Raw genomic sequence first — 25,263 nt, 5'->3', positions numbered from 1 at the left:
ACCATAAATGAAGTAAAGAGAAAACCATAGATCTGGAAAAGTATTTGTAACACAGATAAAAATGAGGTAATATCTGTGATGCAACAGCACTCTCAAGAATAATATATAACAAAGGATATAAATGGGAAACCCTTAGAAAAGCAAATTCAAAAAGCCAATAAATGTAAATAGATGCTCAAACTTACTACAGTAGTTGTCAGAGAAATGCAAGTTAAATCACACTGAGATTTCTCTTTATGCTTATCAGACAGGCAGGGAGAACGTGGGGGAGAGAGAGAGCCAGAGAGAGGGAGAAAGTGACAGAGAGAGAGAAGAGAGAGAACACCTATTGCCGTCGGGGAAATGGGGAAAAGAAACCCTCATACACCGATATGTTGCTGGAGGAAATGTGAGTTGCCTCAGCCTTTTGGGAAAAGTAATCTAGCAACATCTATTAAATGAGGTTACACAAACCCTTCAGCTCACTCCATGCTCCTGAGAATCTACCCCATAGGCAAAAAAAGGCCTGTCTACAAGGGCGTGGAGGCTGACTGCAACACTGTTTATAGGAACAAAACACTGGAGACAAAGTGAGTACCCATAAAAAGGGAAATGGTTTATGGTCCATCCACATAATGAGTTATTAAGAAACCATTAAAAAGAATGAGTTAGAGCACTCCAAATTTCCATGAAAAATTGTACAATGAGAAGAGTAAAATGCAGAGAAGTGTGTATAATCTGATCCCAGTTTTACATAGCAATGACTCAAAAACCTACTCCTTATATGTGTGTACGTGTATATCTCTGTGTACCCATATGTGATAATATATATGTATTTATCAATATTTATACAGTTATATGAACATATAACTATATAACGAATTTATACAAAAGAGTATATATGAGGTTTCTAGAGGCTGGGGCAGTGGGGAGGGGAGCTGGTTTGGGGGCAGCAAAGCAAATGAAAACCACTGCTGTGCAAACCCAGTCTGCTAGATACCATCTCAGTTATGTAAAATCGTGCATATGTGTGTGTGTGTGTGTGTGTGTGTGTGCGAGAGCGTGTGCACGTGAGTAAATTAGAACTGATTTTATAGGGATGTCCATGATCTATTTTCAAAGGAACGAAAGCAAGATATATATTATGAAAAACATCAAATAAAGAAAAAAAATTTTAAATATTGAAATGAGAATTTCAAGCTCTGCTCTCTAAATAGTTTGGGAAAGTCTGGTTTGAGCAGAGGAACAAATACCTGGAAAACAGCCCTGCAGGGGGGTGTCAGTCTTCTCAAAATATGAAAACCAAGTCCTTAATGTCTAGAGACAGGGCACATATGCCCAGAGGGGAGGAGGAGGAAGAGGTGAAGTTACTAATAATCCCATAAAGATATTTCATTACTACATTTAAATATATACATCTTGCAGTTTTTAGGAAGTATGAGGTTCACTAAAATCTAGGCCAATTTGCACCATTAGCAGCAGCCCCAAACATTTTAAAAATGCTGTCCCTTCACTATCAGCTATTACTCTCTCCTGAAGGAAATGATCAATCTGAAGCCAAAATGGCCCCTTCCATCTCAGCATATACTCTTAGAAAAACCAAATTATAAGAGAAGACAAAGGAGACAGGAACATAGGTGATTTCCTTTAGGCCCCACACCCCTGGTTTTCTTTCTTTGTTTTTTTTTTCTTGAGACAAGAGTCTCACGCTGTTACCAGGTGAGTGCTGTGGTGTCAGCCGAGTAGCTGGGACTATAGGCGAGCCACCATGCCCAGCTAATTTTTTCTATATTTTGTAGAGACGGGGTCTCACACTTGCTCAGGCTGGTCTGGAACTCCTGAGCTCAAGCGATTCTCCTGCTTCGGCCTCCCAGAGTGCTAGGATTACAGGGGTGAGCCACCATGCCCGGCCCCACACTCCTAGTTTTCTCCAGGTCTTGGACAACTCAGCACAGACTCCTCTGCATCCCTGGTGATGAACAGACTATGCCCCTAGGGCATCATGTATTCATTAGCTTTGGAAGGAAGAAAGAAGACCAGAACCAACAATGACTGAGTGCTTACCATGTGCAAGGCACATCACAGACATTAGCTCACTTAATCCTCTCACCAGCCCTAACAAGTGGTATTATTACATTCTCAGTCCCCTCTAACAGGGCAGCGTAGAGATAAAGTGGCTTTCCCACGGTCACATGCTGGCACAGTGGAGTTGGGTCCAAAACTTGTCCAGCCTGACTCTTAACATGACACAACCATCCTCCCTTCTATGAAATCTGTTTCCACTTACGAGGTCAATGATGCAAATCCTGAACGGGAGCTCCCATTCCGAGAATGCAGCTTGACCCCCTTCAGCGTGGGTGGGAAATGGAGCCCTCCCCAGTGTGTAAGACCCGTTCTGGAGCCTGTTTCCACCCCCTCTCCCCTCATTCAGGAGGGTGCTGCAAACTCCACCCAGTGCCTTCAGAGGCTGGGCGGGCGATGGGAAGAGTGCACAGAAGGTGACCCGTCCCACCCAGACGAAGGGGACTGCTCCCCCTCAGCTGCAGCCCACCGTCTGCTGTGTCCCTTGGGTTATCTTTCAAAAGATTATTTAAGGCCCAGCGTCACTAAGTGCTCTGACTTTTCAAGAGAATATTAAAATCCAGATTTTTTAAAGTACAATCTGTTGATATTTTAAAAAACATCAGCTCAATTAAAAAAAGAAAAGATGAACCTCAGTCGGAGAGGGAAATATTGGCCTGCTGCATTTGGCCCAGGAGGGCACAAGTTTGCTGCTTCTGACTGATGGGAAGAATGCTTCTACCCTATTCTGCCCCCTTTCCTGGACAATTCCAGGAGGTGTCTTTTGGTTTAATATGTTAATTTGTTTTAAATTATTATATGTACATCACCACATCATTGTTCTTAATATTAAAAAAATATCAAAGGTATTACTACCTCATCACTGAATGCTAGGGAGGATTATGATATAGAACATAAATAACATCATCAGACAGGATGAAAAGACCTGGGTTCGAGTCCCCCTCCTTCCCCTCAGCAGCTACTAGACCCTTAACTACTCCGACCTCAGTTTCCTAATCAGTAAGATGAGTCAGTAATACCCACCTCACAGAATGGCTGTGAGGGTTTCAAAAGATAAGCTGTGTAATAAAAATATTCCATAAATATTTGTTCCATTCCTTCTAAAAGACAGATGAGAGGCTGCATCAATCCATGCATATTGTAAACAGATACAATGACAGAGATTAAGTTGTTTTACTAATAGTTTCTTCACTTTATAAAAGGATTTCCCATAATGGGCTTCTCTGGTGCAGAGAGAACACGATGTTTTCGGCAAAAGTTTAGTTTATGTGCAACACTTTCTCTTACAAAAAGGAGCACATATTCTGCCTTGTCAATAGCAAAGGCGTCCTCACCTGCTCTGCAGGGCTGTAAAGGCGTGCACTGAAGGTGACCTGTTATTTTAAGCCTGAGAAGCAGAGAAGATTCTACTGGAGCTGCCTGGCAGCTCTGTCATTAATGCCACAGTAGCTAGGGACTCAACAGCCCAGACTGTCACTGGAGACGGCAGCCTTCCTCCTCTCCTGATGCCCCTCCTGCACCTCACAGCAGCTGGTACTCAGGGAGAGCCCCGCCGTGGTCCCCACGGTGAACGTGGGCGGCACGGGGCAGGCTACGGAGGCTCAGTGTCATCCCCCCACCGTGCCCGGACGGCACTCGAGACGGCACACACAGGTCATAGCTGCGAGACTTTGAAAATCTCAGGAACTGAGCTCATTACGTCACAGGCTCTGCCCTTTCTGACAGCAACTCCATAGGAAACACCTGTAGACAGCAGGAAACTAGAGGATTTAAAAATATCTCCCTGATCCTCAAAAAATAAATAAAAGAGGAAAGTAAAATGGTCTCTTTTCTTCACAGGGAAAACAAACAAAGCAGTATCTGGTTTGCGCCATTTCCTCTCTGCAAAGCACAGCCCTCCCGTGGGCCGCCCCTCCCCGGCAGAGGGGGCCTGGACCTCAGGCCTAGCAAGACGTCTGGATGCCCGAGCGCGGTTGTCACTGGGGGGTCTTGGAGCAGGTTCCAAGTCTCCAAACGTGGGATTTCTTTTACAGGAGGGAGGGTCAGGGGAAGTTGAGCTCATTTCCTTGGGGAGAGGTGTAGCCTCCAACCAGCTTTGGAAACAAGGGTCCCTTGCTCTTCCTCCCCAGTCTTCCCAATCCCAGGAAGTCCGTCCCTGGGGGCCACAAAAAGCAGCGATGACAGGCCCATCTGGAGAGGATGTGACTGCTGGGTCTGCAGGAGCCAGCTGAGCTCAGGAGCGGATTTGGGGACGGCAGTGAGGTAACATCAGATTCTGCCTTCTCACACCCAGGTCACCGAGCCCAGTCGCTCTGCCTTCTCTGTGTACCTCTGGTCTGGACTCTGTCCTCCCTGTAGTCACGGAACTTCAGGCTGCCATCATCTCTCCCTTGATTGCGGGGGAGATTCTGGCCACCAAACTGGTTTCTTTGCCTCTGCTCTTCTCCCTGTCGTCCATTCTCCCCTCTGCTGCCCAAATAATCTTTCTCAAATCTAAGTCTCATCACGTCTGTGCTTGGTTTACCTGCCGTACAGGAGTTATTATATGAGTGAAACACCTGGGTATAGAATAGAAGGCCCTGTTCACCTTTCCTTCCTAAAAGGTAACACTTTCTCCCTAACAATAGCCAAGCTTACCGACCATTTACCATGTGCCGAATGCTACGCTTGGGGACTAATGACGATGATCTCATTTGAGCCTCACAACCACCTTCTGATCCTCATGTTGTGGATGGTGGCACCGGAGCTTAGAGAAGCCTAATCACTCACCCAGGTGACAAAGCTGCGGTGGAACTGGGATTCCAACCCTGGCAGTCCAACTCCAGGCCCCTCCTCTGCCCACCACGAAGCTCCTGCAGCCCTCTGAGCACACTGTGCATTTTCCTGCCTCTGCGTCTTTACACATGTTCCTCTGCCACGAATGGCTCAGTCCTTGTTCCCTCCCTGGGTAGCTCTGAGTCATCATCCGACAGCCAGCTCCTTGCTGCCGCCTTCAAGAAACCTCCATGGATCTCTCACCTGGGTTGTGTCAACACAACCACCATGCGAACCTCTTCCATAGCACGTACCTTGCTACCTTGAACTGTGTGTCCCTCCCACCAGAGCGTGACCACTGCCTTGAAGGGAGGTACCACAGCCTTTACCTTGGCATCCCCACATTCCTAGCAGAGTGGCCAACACATAGTAGGTGTGCCATAAGTATCTGTGGGTTTAAAGCATCAGCCATTGGACAAAGAGTGAGGTTCTGCCTTCTGGGTCAAGTCTCTGGGCCACTGTGTCCTGGGGTCTCCTTTGGTTAACAAAGACCAGCAGTCTGCTCAGAGCCTCTCCTTTATCGCCAGCGGGGCCAGGTATTTACGAAACTCTCCCACGGGACTCCTGCAGGCATCGGGGCCGAGAACCGCAGCTTTAATCTAAAGAAGACTGATGGAGGCGAAGGCTGCCAGGGAAGAAGCTTGCTAAGAAAAACACACAACATGTTTATATATGTGAAATCTGTGCAGAGTAAACACCAGAAAGCGACTAAAGGAAATAAACGTCCAAAGCAAGGGGAGAAAAGACCAACCCGAAGTTATCACTTGGGAAAACACATGACGTTAACAGTCCTCAATAAAACGCAAAGTAACTCTGAGCTATCGCCGCACAACTACAGACTGGTGGAAATATGTCACAGTGACAAAAAGCCAAAGCTGCCAGGATTACGGGGACAATTGTTCCCTTAAAAACTGCTGTTAGCATTACACTTTGATTAGTTCTGCCCTCTTTTAAGACAATAATGTGGGACTATGTACAAGGCTCAGAAAGTCTTTGTTCTATTTTTAGAACAGACACTAAGGAAATAAAGAAGAAGAATGCAGTTTATTCAAAGTTCTCTATGGCAGTGCGAGTCACATAAAGGTGAGACATTAGAAGCCATCTGAATGCTAAAGTTGGAGGATAGTTGAAGCAGACTACGCAGCACAAACATCATGCTCCCATCACAGTGACAAATGCTCAGCATTTCTAACACGTGGAGACGCGCATGGAACAATAAATCGGCTGAAAAATCCACAGTATTTTGCACACGTGATGAGTCACAGGGCGCCATGTCCATCCACATTACAAAGATTGGAAGTGAATTTGGAAGGATAGGCCAAAAAGGGCATGTTCATTGGCTTTGAGTTAGTTCACATTTCTCACAATTAGAAAATAATAATTAGAAAATCTGTGTCCTCCGCTGGGGCAGCAACTTTCGGTTGTGTCCGGGGAGGGGCAGGCCCGGTTCCAGCGTGACAACTGCTGGTGTCTGTACCTCGGCCTCCTGGCTGAAAATACACACAAGCATCTGGCTGCGGGAAGGTTTCGACTTTAAAGGGCCCAGCTCCTTTTAAACTTACATCGTCTCCGGGCCCGATGATAAGAGGGGAGTCGCAGCTCCACGAGGAATGAAGGATGAGGGAGACTGGAGCCGGGTCGGGGAAATCTCCTTCCACCCGGGCCTGGACACGGGGCCCCGGCCTCCTGTTGACTGTCTGGGTGAGAGGAAACATCTGGGCCCACCCCAGATAAGGGTGGAGGTGGAGGAGAAGGCCTGTCAGAGGCTGGCTGTCCCGGCTGTGCCTCACGCACACTGCACCCTCTTGCCTCTGTCTTGGCTGGGAGGACATGGCTCCCCAGTGGACCCATCATCTTGGCCGAAATGCCCCATAGCGACACAGCTCCTCGCAAGACCGTGGAAACAGGCGGGGAGGTGCCGAGGACGTGGGTGGCTCGGGATGGCTGGAGAGGGCCCAGTCCCGGCCGGCAGCACTGTGTTCTGTGTTAGCAGGAGGTGACACAGGTTTACCAACCTGGAAGGAGGCGACAGAGGGACGCTGTGCCCACGCCTGGGGGGACAGCAGGGAGCGTGAGGAGAGCTGCGAGGCAACAGTGCCCGGCACTCTCTTTCTAGGATGTGGCCCGGGGACAGGCATGGCAGAAGGAGCCAGGCATCGAGAGAAAGGTGGGACCCGGGCCACCCGGGGCAAAGGACTCCGGCTCGGATCGGGTGTTCCAAGCACGTGGCATCCCATTCCTGCCCCTGTGCCCGTGTTGGGGGTCGTGACCTCCATGCAATCTTTCCATTCTTACCCACAGCTAGAAGGGAGGCTCTGGGCTAGACGCACTTTTTCTGGGCTGCATTGCGTCCCCCAAAATTCCTGTGTTGAAGCCCTGACCCCCCCCCACCCCCGTACCTCAGGATGTGACTGTATTTGGAGACAGGGTCTTTCCAGAGGTAATTAGACTAAGGTTGTTAGGATGGGCTCCAGTCCCATTTGACTGGCGTCCTTACGAGAATAGATTAGGACACAGACACACCCCGAGGGGAGACCACGTGAAGACACAGGGAGAAGGTGACCGGCTCGAAGCTAGGGGGAGGGGCCTCAGAAGAACCCAACCTTGCAGATACCTTGATCTCAGGTTTTAGCCTCCAGAATTGTTAGAAAATAAAGTTTTGTTGTTTCAAGTTTCCCTCTCTGCCTCTGCAGTCCCTTCTGTGTCACTTTGTTACCAAAGCCGTAGCGAACTAATAAAGGCCTTGAACCTGGCCTCTTGGAAGCTGCCTCTGGGCAGGTTCTCCTTGCGTCCTCTCTCCTACACTCTCTAAACTTGCCAGCGTCACATCAGCAGAGCCATTGGCTGGGCCGGAATTCTGGGCCCTCTGCTCCCTGTTGTTCTTGTTGGATGCTTTTGGCTCTAAAACTCAAAATACTTCCCTGGACGGAGGGCAGTGCCTATGGCTCCTGGCCTTTGGCCTTGGCTGTGGTTGGAACGGAGCTCTTGGCTGCAGGGACGGGCAGGGGTGGTTCCAGTGTGGACAGCAGGCCTTTCCTCGTCACCCAGGCCTCCTGGTGGCACCGGGAGCTGAACCCCAACACCAGAGAGTAGGAAGTCCTGCCCATCTCCTGGCTGCTGGCTTCAAACACAGCCTCTGCCTCTAAGCGAGTGGTCTGGCCTGGCGCAGCCCGGCCTCTCATCTGTAACAGCTGCCGGGAGCTTCAAAGTGAAGCCACAAGGAGAGGAGGAAGCAGAGGCCCCGGCGGAGGTGAACGCCCCACAGCTCCACGCCCCGCTCCCCAGGCTCCAGAGCACCTGCTTCTCTTTGAGCGACCGAGTTGTTTCCAGATAGTTCCCCGTGTTTTCCAAAACACAGTGGTGACAACACTTTGCATCTGTGCAGTCCTTTAAACCTTTTCCAGATCCTTCACCATGAATACATCATCTCGTTTAATCCTCCCAGTAAGCCAGGCAGGGATGGAATCTTCATCCGGGTGAGGCCCCAGATCTTGTGCCGTGGATTCAAGATCCCACAGCAGTTTAGCAGAGGACTTTGGGCCAGAGCCTGGAACTGCTGTTTGCCACGCTGCCTGGCCTTCGCCAGCTAGACGTTAGCACCCGCTTGGTTCCCTGCCAGCACATGCGCGGGGACACACACACGGACACACACACACACGCACACACATACGCTGCACCTTCACAGCTGCTCGGGAAGCACAGGTGAGCTGCTGCTTTTTATTATGGACACAAGAAACCCAGGCTCTGGGCTGTCTGCCTTTAGATGTTACGGCCACACCTGGGCATCCCCATTAGCACACAGGCCCCTGGGAACAATGACACTCCTTCCGTCAGCCCCCAGTGAGGCCTTGGGTAGAAAGTCCCTGTCCCTGTGAGGCAGGGTCCTCCTCTCAAACTCCTCTCTCCATCTCCCTCCGCAGTCCCTTCCGAAGCCCAGCTCTCCTGGTCTTTAGTGCACCGAGGATGGCTCAGCCCCCTAAAGGCCTCCATGCCACCTTCTCTCCGACCCGTGCTTTGAACCACAGCCAGAATGAGCCTCCTAAAGTCTAAGTCTGATCGTATAGCTCTCTGCAACCCCCTCCCCCATTGCTCTGAGAATAAAACAAGTGGTGACACCAAGAGGTGGCTTTCGAGAGCTTTAACTCCCATCATCTCATCAGCCACACCAAATACATATTCCATTTTAGGTGAAAAGTGTGCTTGTCATACAAATAAAAGTGGTGAGGCTCGCCCCTCGGGCTCTCCCCTTGCAATCAGACGGTGTCCCTAAGCGCCGTCAGTGTGGAAACCCTGGCGCCTCTGGGGTCGATCTTGAGGAAGGCGCTTGAGGTCTTGCCTGGTTCACAAAGTCAGTCCAATCGTTCTTCACGCACTATCCTCTCTCCTGCTGCTTCCTCCACCAAAACCCCTCCTGTTCACCCTCCAACTATCCACCTCCTTCTTGTCCTCTGGACTGAGCTCAGGCACGACCTCCTTTGGGAAGCTTCCCTTGCCCCAGCCCTGCCTTACTCTGGGCAAGGCAGCAGGTCATACCAGATCCGTGTCCTGAGCACAGGTCTGTCAGAGTGTGTGACGCAACTGCTGCGATCGCCTGCTGTCATTCTGACTCCCTTCCTAGACTGCACTCTCCCTGAGGGCAGGGTCCAGGTTTTAGTCCCTTTTACGTCCAGAATACCCGGCACAGAACCGAGCACCGCTGAACTATTTATTAAGTAAGCAAGAGAGTGATTGCTTCACCCCCCTAACCCAGCCCACTCTTGCCCACGACTGCAAGGGACTCCCTAGAGGACAGCCCGAACGCTCAGTGTTCTGCCTCCATCCCTGACTGGGGGGTGAGGTTCCTGGTGTCCTGGTGTCCCCAGGCCCACTGTCACCTGCTGCCTCCGCCTCCCTGGTGTGTAATTTCCCCCTATCTGCAGCTGCTCCAGAGGGAAGTACCAGACGATTGCTTCATTTCCTATGGTGTCCACACCCCTTTCCTGTCCTCCCCCCCCCACACACACACCCGTTGGTGGCTGGGGAACCACAGGACTAGCAGGTAGGAGCACACTGGGAGGAAAGGGCTCTTTGCTGAACGAGGCTTTGTGGGTCACTCTCACCTTACGTCCCCTTCCTGGCACATCTGGCTGAGCCTGCAGTTTGTGCACACCAGGTACAGTGAGCAGAAGGAAGGAAGGCCAGGGACAATTTGGCAACACTCATCGAGAGCCATAAAAACATTCACATCCTTTGACCTAATAATTCCAGTCTTGGGAATTGCTTCCAAAGAAATAATTCAAAAGAAGAAAAAGGATACGTGTACTGTTTATAGCCATGTTATTTATAAGGAGAAAATTGAAGCAAATGCCATGTCCCGAAATAGAGAAATGATTAAATAATTATGGTATATTTGTATAATAAAATATTATGAACATACTTAAAACGAAAATAGGGCTATGTAGAATAAGTATACTGTCTTGGAAATGACATTAAGTGAAAAGACAGAGTACAGAGTTGTATATACACTGATTACAATTATGTAAGAATTATGTATGTGGCTAAAAATAATAAAGACACACAACACTGGAAGTAGTTACATTAAGCAGAATTGTCTTTTTCTTTTGATTTTTTTTTAAGTGATAAAAGGGATAAATTACTGGAAACACGCAGTGTTAATAAAAAAAAAAATAAAAAAAAAAAAGGGATAAAATTGAGGCTCCGAAGAGAGCAAGAAAAAAAAATAGTTGCGTTAGGATGAGGAATTTTTAATCTTAAAATATTTAAGATTAGCTTCATAACAAAGTAATATTTTAAAACAAAGTGACTAGAAACTAAAGAAAATACCCTGAACACAAAGTCATAGGATTTTCTAGAAGGATTTTTGTTTGTTTGTTTTTGCCGGTTGTGGTTTTATCATTGTTTTAAAAATAATAACAAGGACATGGCTCCTTCAGACCTTCCCAAAGTGTGGCTGTAGATTTACAAATTATCTGATGTGGGACCCGTAGCCTGATTAACACTAAAAGCACTTCAAAGACATTGCCTAACGGATAAGTAATTCTGTCGCCTCTACCTGGCTCTCCCCCTCGGCTGCCACCACCCCAGCGTTGGGGTCACAGCCGGGAAGTGCCCAGGACCCTGCGCCCCCGAGGGCCCCGTGTCCCCAGCTTGAGAAGGAGCTGGGGAGAGAAGGACAGTCCCGCGAGGGGAAGTCCTGTATCTGCGGGGCAGAGGGACAAAGACTAAAATTGAATCTTATTTTATTTTTTTTAAGAAAAGTGTTAGTAAATAGCTAAAATCCCCAAACCCTTTTCATGGGAATCTAAGCCCCTTCACTGTCCTTAGTCTTCCCGGTGCCGCTCCCCGGTGCGGGCCGTGGGCGGCTGTCCCTCCCGGCCGCTCCCTGGACAGTCGCCTGGGAACCCCTTCTGCGCAGGTGACCGCGGGTGACCGCAGGTGACCGCCGAGCGCGTGCCGGCCCAGCGCCCCCAAACTCCAGTCCTGAAGTCCCACCGCGGGTCCTGCCAGGGTCTCAACAGAACCTCCGCCTGTCCCCCGCCCGTCCCCAAACCAGCACAGCGCTCCGCTCCTGGGCGGAAACGCAGACCTTCCGATCTATGATCTGTTGACCCATCGCTTTCTCTCCACCCGCTATCCGCGCGGCAGCCCCTGCCGGATGCCAAACGTGCACTGCAGCTTCTTCCCTCAGTTTCCCCCCCAGCTCCTGCGTCTGACCTCAAAGCCCCTCCCACTGGCTGGTGCTTTGGCCCCTCAGCGGTATTTCAGCCTCTAGAGTCCCCCCACCCATTCAGCCTCCACCCGGGGCCAGATCTATGGCCCTGCGGTGCTCCTTTGACCCTGAGAGCCCCCCGCCCCTCTCCCCTCTCTGCAAGGACCTTCATGACAGCCTGAAAGAAACAGAGTATCAGTGTTGTCCCTCTAGTCTGTGCACAAGCTCATTTCATCCAGTCTTTCTCTCGCTGTCTCCGCTCCCCATCTGCATGTGCACACACATGTACACGCACGCCTACCGCTCGCCGACACACGTGGGTTAAGAAGCCCTCCAAGCTAGTCTCGCAGGGCGGTGGTCCCCCACCCCCCAGGCCACAGCCAGGTACTGGTCCACGGCGGGTTAGGAAATGGGCCACGCATTGCCACCTGAGCTCCGCACCACCCCACCCCTGGTCCGAGGAAAAACTGTCTTCCATGAAACCAGTCCCTGGTGCTAAAAAGGGTGGGGAGCGCTGATTAGGGCCCTCCCAGCTCCCCAAGTGCGTCTTTCATCCCCACTCCCTGCAACCCCAGCTTCTCACCACCACCCCTCGTGGCCCCTTCACTATTGCCACCTGTCAAACAAAAAGCTTCCTAGTTTTCAGCGGCCACTCTGATGTCACCCTCTCCCACGCAGCCTGCTCCAGTTGAGAATGTTCCTTCTCTGTGAAATTCCCCAGCCCCGTAGCCTTGTCACTTACATAACACTTCAGCACGTCCCGTGCCCTGCTTTATTTAGGGACACGTCTTATCAAGTCACTTCCCTTCCCACCACCACTACTAAACTTTTGGCTTACTGAGATAGCGTCTTTGTGTTCTCCTCCCTCCAGGAATCCAGACAGCATTCCTCATACAGTAGGCCCAGTAAATAGTTGTGGATGGTTGCACAGATGCACGTGTATTTCCAAGCCGGGTCTGCCCTACACTGGCGCATGACAGTCTCCTAAAGCTAAGCAGAGGACTCTACATTCATCTCTGTTTAATTTTATTGTGTTGGTTTTGGCCCAGCATCCCTTCCTATATAAATCATTTTGAACTTGAATATGTCATGTAGCATATTAACTATCCCAGCTGTGGGTCATCTGGATTCTTTCTATTTTTTTTTTTTTATCCAAGTTGTTAACAAAAGATGCTTAGCAAGTCAGGGCCAAGGACAGAGGCCTGTGGCCTGCCCCTGAAGACCTTCCTCAGGAAAGACCTAGGGTCCTCAGTCAGAGTACTTTGGCCAAGGTCGCTCAACCTGCAGTGAATTCATCTTGCCAAAAGATCCCTTGTAGTACAAGTACTGTGACTATTTGGGAAATCAGAACACCCTTGCTGGCATCTGAAAGCACTCAACTGCTTAAGACCAGCCGGAAAGCCGGAAGCTCAGGATTGATATCAGCTGAGATGGGGAGAGGGCTCTGGTTTGAAGGGTTGGCCTCCCACTCTCCGATCTCAGCGGCCGTCACAGCAGTCTCAGGATCCCACCCTGTCCAGCTCCCCAGCAGGGCCCACCCCAAGGAAACGTGAAAGGTGAGGACCCGTCTGGGCATAGGCAACCCAGGTAAGCGAGGGGGAGGAAGTGAAGGGAAGCTCCATTGCATGGGACTACTCTCCTCCGCATTTCCTACCTCCTCCTTCCGCTGCTCTACCAGGGCGAACCCACAAAGTACACTTGCCATCTCCTCTCCTTCCCTCCCTTTCTTTCAAATGCGTTTCCTGAGCCGGAGAGACTCCCTTCTTGTTGCAGCTGAGCCTGCAGCTTAGATTTGCTCTTCCGTGCTCAAGGCTCCCCTGGTCTCCCAGGTTCTAGTCTAGACTAATGTGGGACACTGTTCCAGCACGGCCCTGAGGCCCAGCCTCCTGCAGAAGCACAGTGAGCTTTGCTAGGAGGAGTTTGCCTGTGGCATGCACTAACCAGCCCTCTGTCAGACGTCCTCTTGTCCCTCCCGTGTCCCAGCCAGAGCTGCACCAGAAGCATGGGTTGCTGTTCTCTTCCAAATGATGATAAAAACCTGCTTACTTATTCAACAAACAATTCTATCACACCTAATATGTGCCAGGCACTGTTCTAGACATTTTACATAAACATTAACTCATTTAATCCTCGTAACAACCCTATCAGGTAGTTGCTATTGTTATTTTCATTTTACACATGGAAAAACCAAGGCACAGGGGAGTCCCAAGCTAGTGCGTGACAAAGTCAGGACGCACACCTAGCCTTCTGGCTCCCAGGTCTGTACGCTTAACCCTTGCACCGCCATGCTGCCTCCTCACGTGGCGACAGGAAGCCTTCTCGCCTTCATGCGCAAGGGTGTGTTGAGTACATGGGCTACTGGGGCCTGTGAGGGGGGTTTCAGGGCTTACGGTTTAGTCGAGGAGACACGGGAAAGTGCTTTGAAAGGAAGTGCGGTAGGAGTGTAAAGTATCTTCCTGATTACTACTGCATAGGTCAGAGCCTCCTTTATGCCACAAAAAGCCCCTCTGGGAAGGGTTAGCTTTGCTCGTATTCACCAACATCACCCTCTTTGCCCTCCCTCTGCCACCTTCCACTAGGCAAACAGAACACGGTACTTTCTTACAGAGGACACACTCGGCATTGTTACAATATTTCATAATACCAATTTAATAAATATTAATAACATTACCGCCAGGAATCTGTGGGATTGTTCTGTAATAATTTCTTTCATTTCTGCCCCTCTCCACCTCCAGACTGTGGGTCTTGAGGGCAAGTATGTGCCTTACTCATTCTCGTTTGGTAGCTGCTCAGTACATGTCTTTAAATAAATGAATGAAGGGATGAATGAATGAATAAAGTATTGGAGAACAGAATATCAAATGAGAACACGTAAAATGTGATTTTACAATCTTGCTAGGCACAGTCCCTTATAAAGGTGGTGGTGACCCTAGATAACCTTGAGTAGCTCTTCCCAGCCTGCTAATGCCGCATTTATGTCACTGGAAAGGGACTAGACTGGGGGGAGATGATCCTCATAGCTCCATGAAGATGCTGCAGTCGCCCCTGCCAACTGCAGCTCTCTGAACAGACAGCTGTAGCTGTGACCCACACCAACATGGGTGTGGAGGACACAGTAGTGTATACGGGCCATAGAGAGAGAGGCAGGGAATCAGTCACACAACAGGTATCAATGAATATTCATTGGTAACTTACCCCCAAGGCACTCGTGGGGGCTCGGGGGGGGGGGGTCACAATATAGCCTGACAGTAACCCAGAATTCACCCCACCATCCCCAAGTCCCCTATCTCTATATGGATAGCATGTTGCCTGCTGTAGTGGGGTGAGTGGTAGTCCCCCAAAAGCCATGATCGTTTTCTAACCCCTGGAACCTGCGAATGTTGCCTTATGGAAAGACAGTCTCCGTAGATGTAGTTAAGGATTTGGAGATGAGATCATCCTGCATTATTGGTGTGGGTGCTAAATCCAGTGACACATGTCATTATGAGAGACACACTGAGAAGGTACCGTGCAGATGAGGCAGAGACTGGAGCGGTGTGGCCACAAGTCAAGGAAGCTGGCAACACCAGCAGTGACAAGAAGCGTGGAGTAGATTCTTCCCTAGAGCCTCCGTAGGGAATGTGGGCCTCCTTGGCTTTAGACATTGGGCCTCCAGAACTGTGGGAGAATTTCTGTAGTTTTAAGCCACGCAGTTCGTAGTAACCTGTTAGTGTGGCCCCAGCAAACGCACACACCTGCCAACGTCACTGGCTTTAGATTCTCCATCTGGGCGGCACTGTGGCATCGTCTAGTAGCCTGGGGCGTTCATTTCCCCTGGGAAAACCCAGGATTTAGAATCATCCATGTTCATTTCTTTCTGGGTGCTTAAATTCAGGCCTTTGTGAGGGATTCAGGCATGACTGGGCAACAGGGCCAGGGGGCTTCCCTGGAAAGACCCCTGAAGAGCACGGTAGGAAACAAGCCTAGTAGAACAGGTGGGGCACCGCTCGTGCGGGCGGGGCGGGGCCCCGGCCTTAGCTCTGCATCTCTTGGCACTTGTTAAAACAACGATAATAAATGTTCTTCCCGCCTACCTTATCCCCGCAGATTTGGATGCTTGATAAGACCTAGAAAACTGAGCACCACTGGGGTGGACTTCAGAGAGCCTCAGGAAGACAATACGCAGAAGCAGGGTGGCAATAAAGTCATTATGCGTCAATTTAAACACAGAGATCAGAAGTGCCCTAGCATGCTGGGAGTTAGAAGACCTTTGTTTTAGTGCTGACTTTGCCACTAAGTGGCCTTAAGTGTGACCCTCAGTAAGTCACTTATGTTGAGTTTCCTTGTCTTTCAAATAAAGGGAATGGGAGAAAGTGCTAAGGTTCCTTCTGGCTCTTAAAATTCTAGGGCTCTGAAAATGAATTTTAAAAAACTTGCTTTTGACCTTAGGTGTGGGCGCTACTTTCACCCAGAGACACGAGGAGAGCCTTTCAGGTGTGCAGATGAGGGCTCAGCGTGAATCTGTGACAGACCTTGAAAGCTCCAAGCGTGAGCCGCCTGGCCTCCCGCCGCAGCCTGGTCTGAGCTGGAGGAACCCGGGCCAGACTGGGGGCGTGTGGTCTCTCTGGAGCCCGCACAGGCACTGTGGGAAACCCGAGTTTCTCCCGACCCAGAGGAAGTCCTATTCTGTGGGATCCCTGCCAACAGCGTAGTTTTAAACATTGGAAGGTTAGTAACCACCTCCTAGACCTTGGGCAAATGGGCTGGGTGTGCTGGCTCATGCTTATAATCCCAGCACTTTGGGAGGATTGCTTGAGGCCAGGAGTTCGAGATCAGCCTGGGCAATATAGCAAGACCCTGTCTCTAAAAAAAAAAAGACCTGGGACAAATTATTTAAACATGTCAAAGCCTCAGCATTCTTATCTAGAGAAAGATATAATAGGACTTTATGAGGATTAAAAATAAATAAATTTGTGCAAAACATCTGTATATAGCAGGCATTCAACAAATGGTAATAATTACCACGAGGACAAGCTTTGGGTCTCTCCCACATGGAAATTGGTGTGGCTGCTCAGAAATGAATTTCCCATTATTCATCAAAACATATCTCTAAAACATGACAAGCCAGGGACCTGAGCCCTGGGAATGTACTTCCGAAGGCTGAGACGGGGTGGCAGTGGCCCCAGAAGGGTGGGAGAAATGTGCATCTGGCTCATGTGTTTGGAATGAACTATCGAGGGTGGGGGTCTAGCAGGGGGGCCCAAAGGCTTCTGTGGCGTATTGTGAGCTGGAAATTCTCTGTGACCTCTGGAGTGGGTGCCCGGGTTGTGCAACAGCAGCTGCGAGGCTCAGCCTCTCGTGTCTGTGGTGTTTCACTGGGCCTGGGCCGATGCATGCGGTCAGCTGCTGCTGCTTGGTTTGCCTGGTGCATCCCTTGGCTGCCCCTGGGCAAGGAGGAGAAATGATTGCAGGGGGTACGTAGGCTGTGCGGCCACAGTGGGAGGGATGAACCGAGCTGCAGGTGGGATGTGAGTGGGGACAGGCGATGGGGCTGTGTGTGCGTGCGTGCATGTATGTGTGTGTGTGTGTGTGTGTGGTTTATTCCCAGAGTCCTCTTTCTATCAGAGAAGGCAAGAGGACTTGGGTGGCTTTTGGTGAACTTGGCCAAAGGCATTTGCTCAGGACCTGGAGCCTATTTCAAATCGATTTCCCCAGCAGGAGGCTTGGGGTGCAGGCCCCAGGTGGGAGCGTGCTCGCCCTGAGGTTGAAGTCCCCGTGTGTCCTGCGCCTCAGGGCTGCCAGCAGGCGGGAAGAGCAGCACGGGTAGAGGAGTCCCCAGCAGAAGATGTCAGTTTCTACTTCCTGTTAGAGGAAACTTTGAACGCCCACATACCTCAGAGCTTAGCAAGATACTACCTTGCATGTTTTTTATGTTATGTCATGTGTGTGTATCTTGTTTCCTGAAATAGAAGAGAATTCCTTTATGGCAGGAACCGCAACTTATAAATATACCCCCGTCTAGTCCTCCAACCTCAAAAATCTTTATCTTGCTTTGCCCTCCGGGGATGAACTGCTCACGGTCCCCTTGCATGCCATGCTGTTTCTTGCACGAGCAGCTTTGTTCCTGTCATTCTCTCTGATTGGAATGCTCTTCCCAGTGTTCTGCACTTGGTTAACTCTTACTCATCCCTCAAGACTCTACTCAGAAATCACCTCTAGCAGGAAGCCCTCCCTGAACCCCCGGCTGAGTATGATGTCCCTTCTGTGTGTGCGTAAGGTCTCATCCCCACTCAGCAATCATCTGCTCAGGTGCTTGCCCCCCTCCTAGGCTGTGAGTTCTTCAAGGACCCGCAAGCCGATAGATCCCCAGTGCCTGGCAGGCAGTCAGGACTGGTGCGTGCTTGTTGAACCTAATTTAAAAGCTAGTGCATGGCATGCTGTGAGTTGTTACCGCTTGATTATAGAAGGTTCAGCCGGGGGAAGAGTTGTGATTGCCACCCTGAGGCCAGGAGGGTGGCCCTGATACAGTGCAAGCAGGTTCAAAACAAAGGGCTGGGGACATCTACGATGCAGATGCTAATTTCCTGGCTGGAGAGAATGTCAGCTCCGATGTCCAGAACTTCTCAGTGCCCCCATCTGAGAGCGTCCAGCTTTGGGGCTCCTAATGTTATCCGTTAAGGGTGGGCTCTAATGGTATGTCAGAGGGTTCTCTCACAGAGGTAAGGGCCCCGCATGACCACCTCACGTCTCCTAGGGAGGCACTGAGGCTGGAATTGCGGTGGCTCGAGACCTTTCCCCTGGAAGAGGGTTTGAGCCATCCAAATACATGACTTGACAGGCTAAGCCTCCTCAACGCAGCGGTCAGTTTCCACGATTCCCAGGAAATAGGTACTGAGGAAGCCAAAAAGGAAAAAGATGGGAAGCTCACTGCCCAAAAGACCAAGTGACAGGGGAGTATTCGCTCTGGTCCAGCTCAGGAGATGCGCTCCTGAGGGTTCCAGCAAGACTGTTGATGGTGGTGGCTCAGTGTCTGTCCTGTGTCCGTGGCATCACCGGAACTTCGTTAATAGGAGAACCATCCCTCTGTCTTACTTCTTAAGGCTTAGGCTGAACTAGTCCCCAGAGAGGAGAAAAACTGCAAGCCGTTGGCTTTCCAGAGACCCAATAGCACCTAAATCCTCTGCGTACCTCTCTGTGAGCTGTTCTGTTCCTGTTCGCTATGGCAGGGTTAGAGACTGGGTTAGAGATTGTTTTATTCCACCCCCAGCTTTGAGACTGTTAGATTCTAGTGAATTGAATAGGGGTGGTCAGGCTGGCTCTGCAAACCTCAAATATTATTGCTGGAGGAAGGCAGAGCTGCCTTCAGATTTCTCTGGAAGCGAAATGCTTTCTCTTGCCGCCCTGATAAGATTACCAGGCCGCTGCGCCGCCAGCGTTCGGATTCCCACGGCACCACGCGCGCCGGGCTCCGGCTGGCCTTGCTGCAAGGAGCCGCGCTGGGATCAGGCCCTGCAACCCGACTCCCTCCCAGGAATGCACACTCACCCTCCTGTGACAGGGCCGGGCCGGGCCCTCAGCCTGACTCCCCGAAACTCCCACGTTGTCTCAGTCCAGCAAATGGAAGGCGTCTGCTAAGGGCGAGCCAGGGCTACTGTGAGGGTCCCACAGAGCACGTGGGAGCCAGAGAGGAATGCGGGGTATCTGGGCTCACCCACAAGTCCACCGAGCCAAACTCTGCTTCAGGGGCCACGCGATTCCTAATTGTGACCCACCGGCCCCAACCAGCGGCCAGCATAGGGCTCAGTGAGCCGGTGGGTCAAAACCAGCAGAGCCCTTGGGTGTGTTTCCAACAGTGCTTCATGGTGAAATCTCGAAATGGTCTTTTTAAGGCTTGGATCCTGGTTCCATGTTTCTCTCCTATCTCCTAGCCCCCCAATTTTTTTAAATGTGGTAACGTGGTAGACAATGTTTACTGACGTAAGAAGATGTGGATGAAAAAGTAGGTTACAAAATGAACTCATTACATAGGCCAGTAAGTACACACACACACACACACACACACACACACACACACACACACACACACAAGCACATACGCCCTCATCAACAGTAACACTGACAGTCTCTTAGGATGAAAAGACACAGTAGTCCTGCAACTTTTAAGAAACACTTAAACACAAGATTTGCTATGTATCAATGTTCCATAAATATGGAATAAGTGGATGAATGTCAAATAATACCTGGAAAGGACTTGGAGTTGCCTCAGAGAACAGGCTCATTGTCTCCATCTAAGTTAGAAATTCATGATTTGTTCAGTGGCAATAAAGTTTGATTTTCACTGATTGAATCCTTCATTTGTTCAACTAAATAGTAGACACATAAAAATTAAACTTATCTCCTTGCAACCATGTGTCTACTATGTCCATGAACAAATGAAAGATTTAGTCAGTGAAAATTAAACATTTTCCAAGCACCCTCAGACTATCTGGCAGTGCCTAGGATTTATATTTACACAACTAAGAATATCAATTTAAATCTGATGTCCTATGTCTTCAGCTCTTTATTGTACACTTCTGTCCTCTGGGCTCCTATATACAATAATGTCACCTATGATCTTTTCTAGAGAAGAATCACATTTGTATCATAACAGATCTATATTTCTCGGGGAGTGCTGGACATTCTGCTTAGAACAATCAAAACCAACATATCTAAACACCGTTGGTTTAAAAAATCTGATCTTTCTCCCATTGTCAGTAATGTATTTACTTATTCAACAAGTCTTTCTTGGGTGCGCTTTAGGCCCTAAATGTGTAAGACATGGCCCCTGCCTTCAGGCAGCCTTCCAGGGAGAGGGCCAGGTAGGTTGGCAGTTACAGTTCTGCCTGATGCTCTAACAGTAGTTTGAACAAAGTGCAGCGAGAGTGCTGTCGAGTCTGAGGACATTGTGGAAGGCTTTCAGGGGTAGAGGCATTTGAGCTGCACACTGAGAGGGAAAGAAGTGTCCTGTTTCTGTTAATCACTTATCAAGCCAACTTTTACTGAGAAGTTATATGACTATCTGCTACGCACTGTGCTCATCCTTGGAGACCCAAAGTCCAATAAGACAGTCCCTGCCTGCAAAGGGCTGACAGAGCTGTCAAAGCTGGTACTGCCATTCTCCCTGGCACCATGGGGAGCTCCACTCTTCTGGGCACCTTGGTGATTTCTGACACCCCCACCCCACACATGGTCTTTACTCTTTTCCGTTTTTTCCATTCTTATTGTCTCTTGAAGTCAGAATATCCCTAGGCTCTCAAAGAAGCTCCCTAACCTGGTTCCCTTGCTCACGCCATGAACCGGTGTATCTGCTGTATTATCACTGCTACATCTTGGCTGCCATCGTGCTCAACCCCTCTCAGAGTGTCCTGTTGTCCGTGGAGCAGAATCTAGGGCCATGCATGAATTAGAAAAAGCCACTTCTTTGGGGCTCAGCTAGACAAGGAGACTTTGTATGAAGAGAAAGTAACCTTTTCCTGCAGGTAGCTTGGATCTCAGCTCCTACTTACCACTTAGCTGGGTATTCACTCTACTCCGTGGCCCTGGGCTTTATCTTACTGCTTTCATTGCTTTCTCTTACTGTTTCCCTACCTTCCTCTCCAGCCAACTGGCCTATTTTCCCAGACAAGGCCGGCATGCTCTCCCTGCACCCATTCCTTACGCCTTCTCCTCCTCACCACCACCTTTCTCTCGAGGCTTCTTCTGAGTCTCATCTACGCTGAACTCCTGCAGAACTCACGGTCTGCAGCAGTGCTCATCTGACGCTGACGGTGAGTCTCATTTCCTCTACCAACTGTGAGCCTTTAAAAGGCAGGGATCAGATGGCATCTTTACCTTTCCCAAGGTCTTAATGAGGGCCGAAGTCATGATTGATGCTGTCAACAACGGTAATGGTGACTTTAGATTTCTCAAAGACTTCCCATAGGTAAGTGGGCTCTAGAGAATGAATATTGAGTAAGCCTTGTTGATCTGGTTTGAATTCCTAATACTGAGAAGTAATATCACTCAGTTTCTTCCCAAATACGGTAGTCCCTTCATGTATCAAAAATGGGCTTCCTCTCTCAAGAGAGTTTTACTCTGAGATATTCAGAAACCCCCAAATCCGGCTTCTGCACATCATCTGCATATCATGCTCTACCGTGAAAAGTTTACTTCCTGTCTGAGAATCGTCACTTCCCTGGCCCCTTGGTTTCCCCTTCACTTCCTTCACCAGTGCTAGCAGTTGCAGGTTTTTTTTTTTTTTCAGGAGTTTCGACAAAGAAATTTCAAAAGCAGCTACTGCCAACCAGCAAATCGATGACCTGCAGTAGAGGCAGGGTGATCTGTCAGGTTTCCTGGCTGGCTGAGCGATTCCTTCCCTGGGGACTCCCAAACCCCAGCACAACAGGAATGATCTCCGTGTCTTGGTGGAATCCTTCATCAGTTACTACACATCTCGGTAGATCGGAGGGCCTTCTCTTTTCCTGCCTCCCACCCCTCTCAGGCTGCACAGGAAGTTGCTCGGCTGATAGTTTCGGGGCCTGTGTCACACACTGTTCCTTCTTCAGCTGAGGGGGGAGAAAGTGCCTCTGTGGAAGGACATCCTCTTTGTTTTGCTAGAACAAAGTTCAAACTTGCATTTGGTGGCCCTCAAACAGCAACCTGCTTGAAGCCTAAGATTGCTTTTGTCTTATCTCCAATCCTTTTCTGCAAGAGGTTAGACAGGTCATAAATCATATTGGACCTCCAGCCTGGAGCCTGAAGTACCCTGTACTCTCCCAGAGGAGAAAAGCCACTTCTAAGGCAATCTCTTAAGGAGCCTTTACCCAACCCAACAAGCTGGGTGTCCCCTGGGCCATTTGTTTCCTCTGCCCTGAAGCAGTGGCCAGCTCAGAGAGAATCCTGGTGCTTTGTGCTTCTGCATCTTTGAGTAGACTTGTGAACACCACCTGCTGAGCTTTGCTGGGTGTATAGTTGCCCCCAGCCCTATTCTGCTCCAATTTCCCTACCTCGCAAATGTTTCTATAGAGAGTCCATCTTAGACTCCGGTGGCTCTCACACTCTGTAAAGTCTCCCTGAAGGTGATCCCTGCTCCTTGAAGACAACTGGTTGAGCTGGATGCCTGAATACAGCTGTCCGGGACAAACCTATTGCCACTTTCCAGAAGTCGCAGAGCTTCACAGGCAAGCACTGAGTCTAGCTTAGAAGAAACAAGCAGGGCTCAGGCACAGAGCCTCGAGCTGGGAAGAGACAGCAGAATCTCTGTGAATCCCGACTGCTGCCGACCACAGTCTCCTGAGAGCACAGCTTTCCTTTTGAATATGAGTGGGAATCACCTCAACAACTAGATAACATTTGTACCTTCTCCCTTCTTCTTCTCAAAAGCCCCAGGTCCTACTGAGGTTGACTTAGGGCTAAATATCAGGTCTCAGTTTCAAGGGGGAAATCTAGGGAAGCCTCAGGAAGGGAGGGAAGCAGGGAATACACCCAGCCATTCCTCTGCTGAAAGGTGGTTGCCAGGCCCCTTGGAGGTTGGCGCAGGGCAAGGAAAGCCCCGGCCTCCTCTCGGCAGGCAGCAGTGCTGGGGCTCACTGTGGCACACCCACAGAGGTGGCCAGGACACCCCCGTACACACAGTCTCACCAGGCAGCCGCTTCCAGAGGAGTCTCAAGTTCTAGCAGAAATAGGGTCATTTCAGTGCCCGGTGAGAGGAGCTTTTCTGAAAGTTATGAAAGAAGATGTGACAGACACAAGAGGGGCTTCAGAAGCAAGAGGACCGCTGGACTCTCTAAAAGGCCACTCTGCAAGTGGAAACAGAAGCCCACAGGCCCCCAGAGAAGGGCTCGCCTCGTGCTGCCGGGTCTGTTTCTCCTTCAATACCCATCTCTAGATGCGGGGCTTCTGCTTTCTTGCAGAGTTTTTGCTCACACGTTTACCCGTTTACAAACCCGGGCTGCAACTAACGCTTTTATTTCTAAAGCACTGAAGTTCTTAACCAAAACACCTGGCCCCCTAGGCAGGCCCCTCTCCTCTTCCTCTGAGGTCTCTCCCTGCCTGCCCACGGGGGTCTCTAGGTAGGAGCAGGGACGACCCTCCTCCGGCGTTGGCCAAGGCGGCTCTGGGGCCGCAGGCTTTTGCCCCTCTGCTTCGCTGCAGCCACGACCCGCGGGTCCCCTGCTCCGAGCGGGGCAGCCGCCTGGGAACGGGGCGCCCAGGACCCCGCTCGCCGCCCAGCCCCGCGCCCCGCCGGGCCCCTTTACCTCCATGTCCTTCAAGTGCCGGCTCCGCGGCTGACGCGCCCGCTCGCTGGGGGCCGGAGCTCGCGATCCGCGCTGTCCCCGCGGCTCCGGGCCGGGCCAGGTCGGGCTGCGGCGCGCGCCAGGCTGCGCTCGGCTGCGGGACTGCCCCGCCCGGGGGCCTGCGCGAGAGAACGAGGAAGGAGGAGGAGGAGGAGGGAGGGAGGAAGGAGGGAGGAGGGAGGGGGCAGGGGGGAGGGGAGGGGAGCAGGGGAGGGAGGCCGACGATCAGGGTTTAAATTTAGACACAAATCTAAACAGATACTGTCCCTCCCAGGGCAGGACTCGCGGGCGGGAGCCACGACTCCGTAACGTGCCCAAACATGGGGACGGGCCGCCCCTCTTGCTGCTGCGTCTCAGGACCCCGGGCTGGGCCGCGGTGTCGCTCCTTCTCCGCCTCCCCCTCCTGTAACGTCTTCTTGTTCTTGTCCCCCAAATTAGAGTCGTCCTTTTCATTTCCCTTCCTTTCGATGTCCTTCTTGCCTCCTTCCATCCTTTCTGCTTTTTATCTCCTGTCTCTCTGTTTTCAGTTGCGGTACGGTCATACCTGGTGTCCCCGGCGACCGTGGAGGAGGGTCAGCGCCCGCCGCGGTTGCGGGACATGCTCTCCGGACCCGGCGTCGGCGCCCGCGGGGCCACCTTTCCCTTCGCATCTCTTCCTCTCCACTCGCAGGGTCACATTTGCAGGAAGCCACTATCAATCTGTCCCTCTGTCATCTGTGTGGGAGGACAAGAAGGAGAGAACAGGGAATCCAAGCAAAGTTTTCCAAGCTCCCTGAAGCGGTAAATCTATTCCCCAAAGTCTGCTTTGATGGATGCGTTGGGCTTTGTGGGAATTTCAGCTCCCACGAACTGCTTGTTAAAGGGCCTTCTCTCCATTCCTATTAAATATAGTAAAGGGCAAGAGCCTGACCGTCCTATTCCCACAGGGCCAGCGTAGCAACCTCCCCCAGGGCTGTCCCAGCAAAGAGCGAGGCAAAGAGGCTGCATGGGAGGGACGCGGGGACTGGAATCTGCACCAGTGTCACTCACTCTCTGCTGCCCGTTCATGCGCCGCTGCCAGCCCTGCGTGCCCCTTCTCGGTCCTTCCCGAGGGCGGAGAGGAGGGGGACATGCCTTTCGGAGACTCGGTGTCATCCTGCAGAATTCTCATGCCTCCCAACCCTGTCCCCTGTCCCTGACCCCAACTGAACCAGGGAAAGGGAAAGCCGTCACAGAGGTGGACCATGGGACAAGTGATGTCGAGTGCTTCGAAGGGAGGCATGGAGAAACTGCTAAGGACACACGCTGAGTGCCTGCTCACGCCAGGAAGAACGACCCTGATTCTGCCCATCCCAACACCATCTGTGGACCTTCAGGCGCTCACATGGCTCTTAGAAATATTGCTCC

The 25,263-nt window shown here is 50.8% G+C and overlaps 1 protein-coding gene across 2 annotated transcripts in view; it reads right to left on the bottom strand.

Moving 5' to 3' along the window:
* The window catches only part of RCSD1 (RCSD domain containing 1), a 61,464-nt gene extending 36,929 nt beyond the window's left edge, over positions 1–24,535 (bottom strand). For both annotated transcript variants that reach the window (XM_045546630.1, XM_045546631.1), the window contains exons 1-2: positions 24,422–24,535; positions 23,839–23,996 (exon numbers count right to left, since the gene is read on the bottom strand). In XM_045546630.1, coding sequence (XP_045402586.1) covers positions 23,839–23,996; positions 24,422–24,527 — 264 coding nt within the window. In that variant the 5' untranslated portion in view covers positions 24,528–24,535. The remainder of the gene's footprint in view (positions 1–23,838; positions 23,997–24,421) is intronic.
* Positions 24,536–25,263: the final 728 nt, after the last annotated feature.

Source organism: Lemur catta, chromosome 3 (assembly GCF_020740605.2).
Source record: "Lemur catta isolate mLemCat1 chromosome 3, mLemCat1.pri, whole genome shotgun sequence".
Lineage (NCBI taxonomy): Eukaryota > Metazoa > Chordata > Mammalia > Primates > Lemuridae > Lemur > Lemur catta.
Note: the sequence above shows the minus strand (reverse complement) of the source record. Positions and strands in the feature narration are given on the sequence as shown.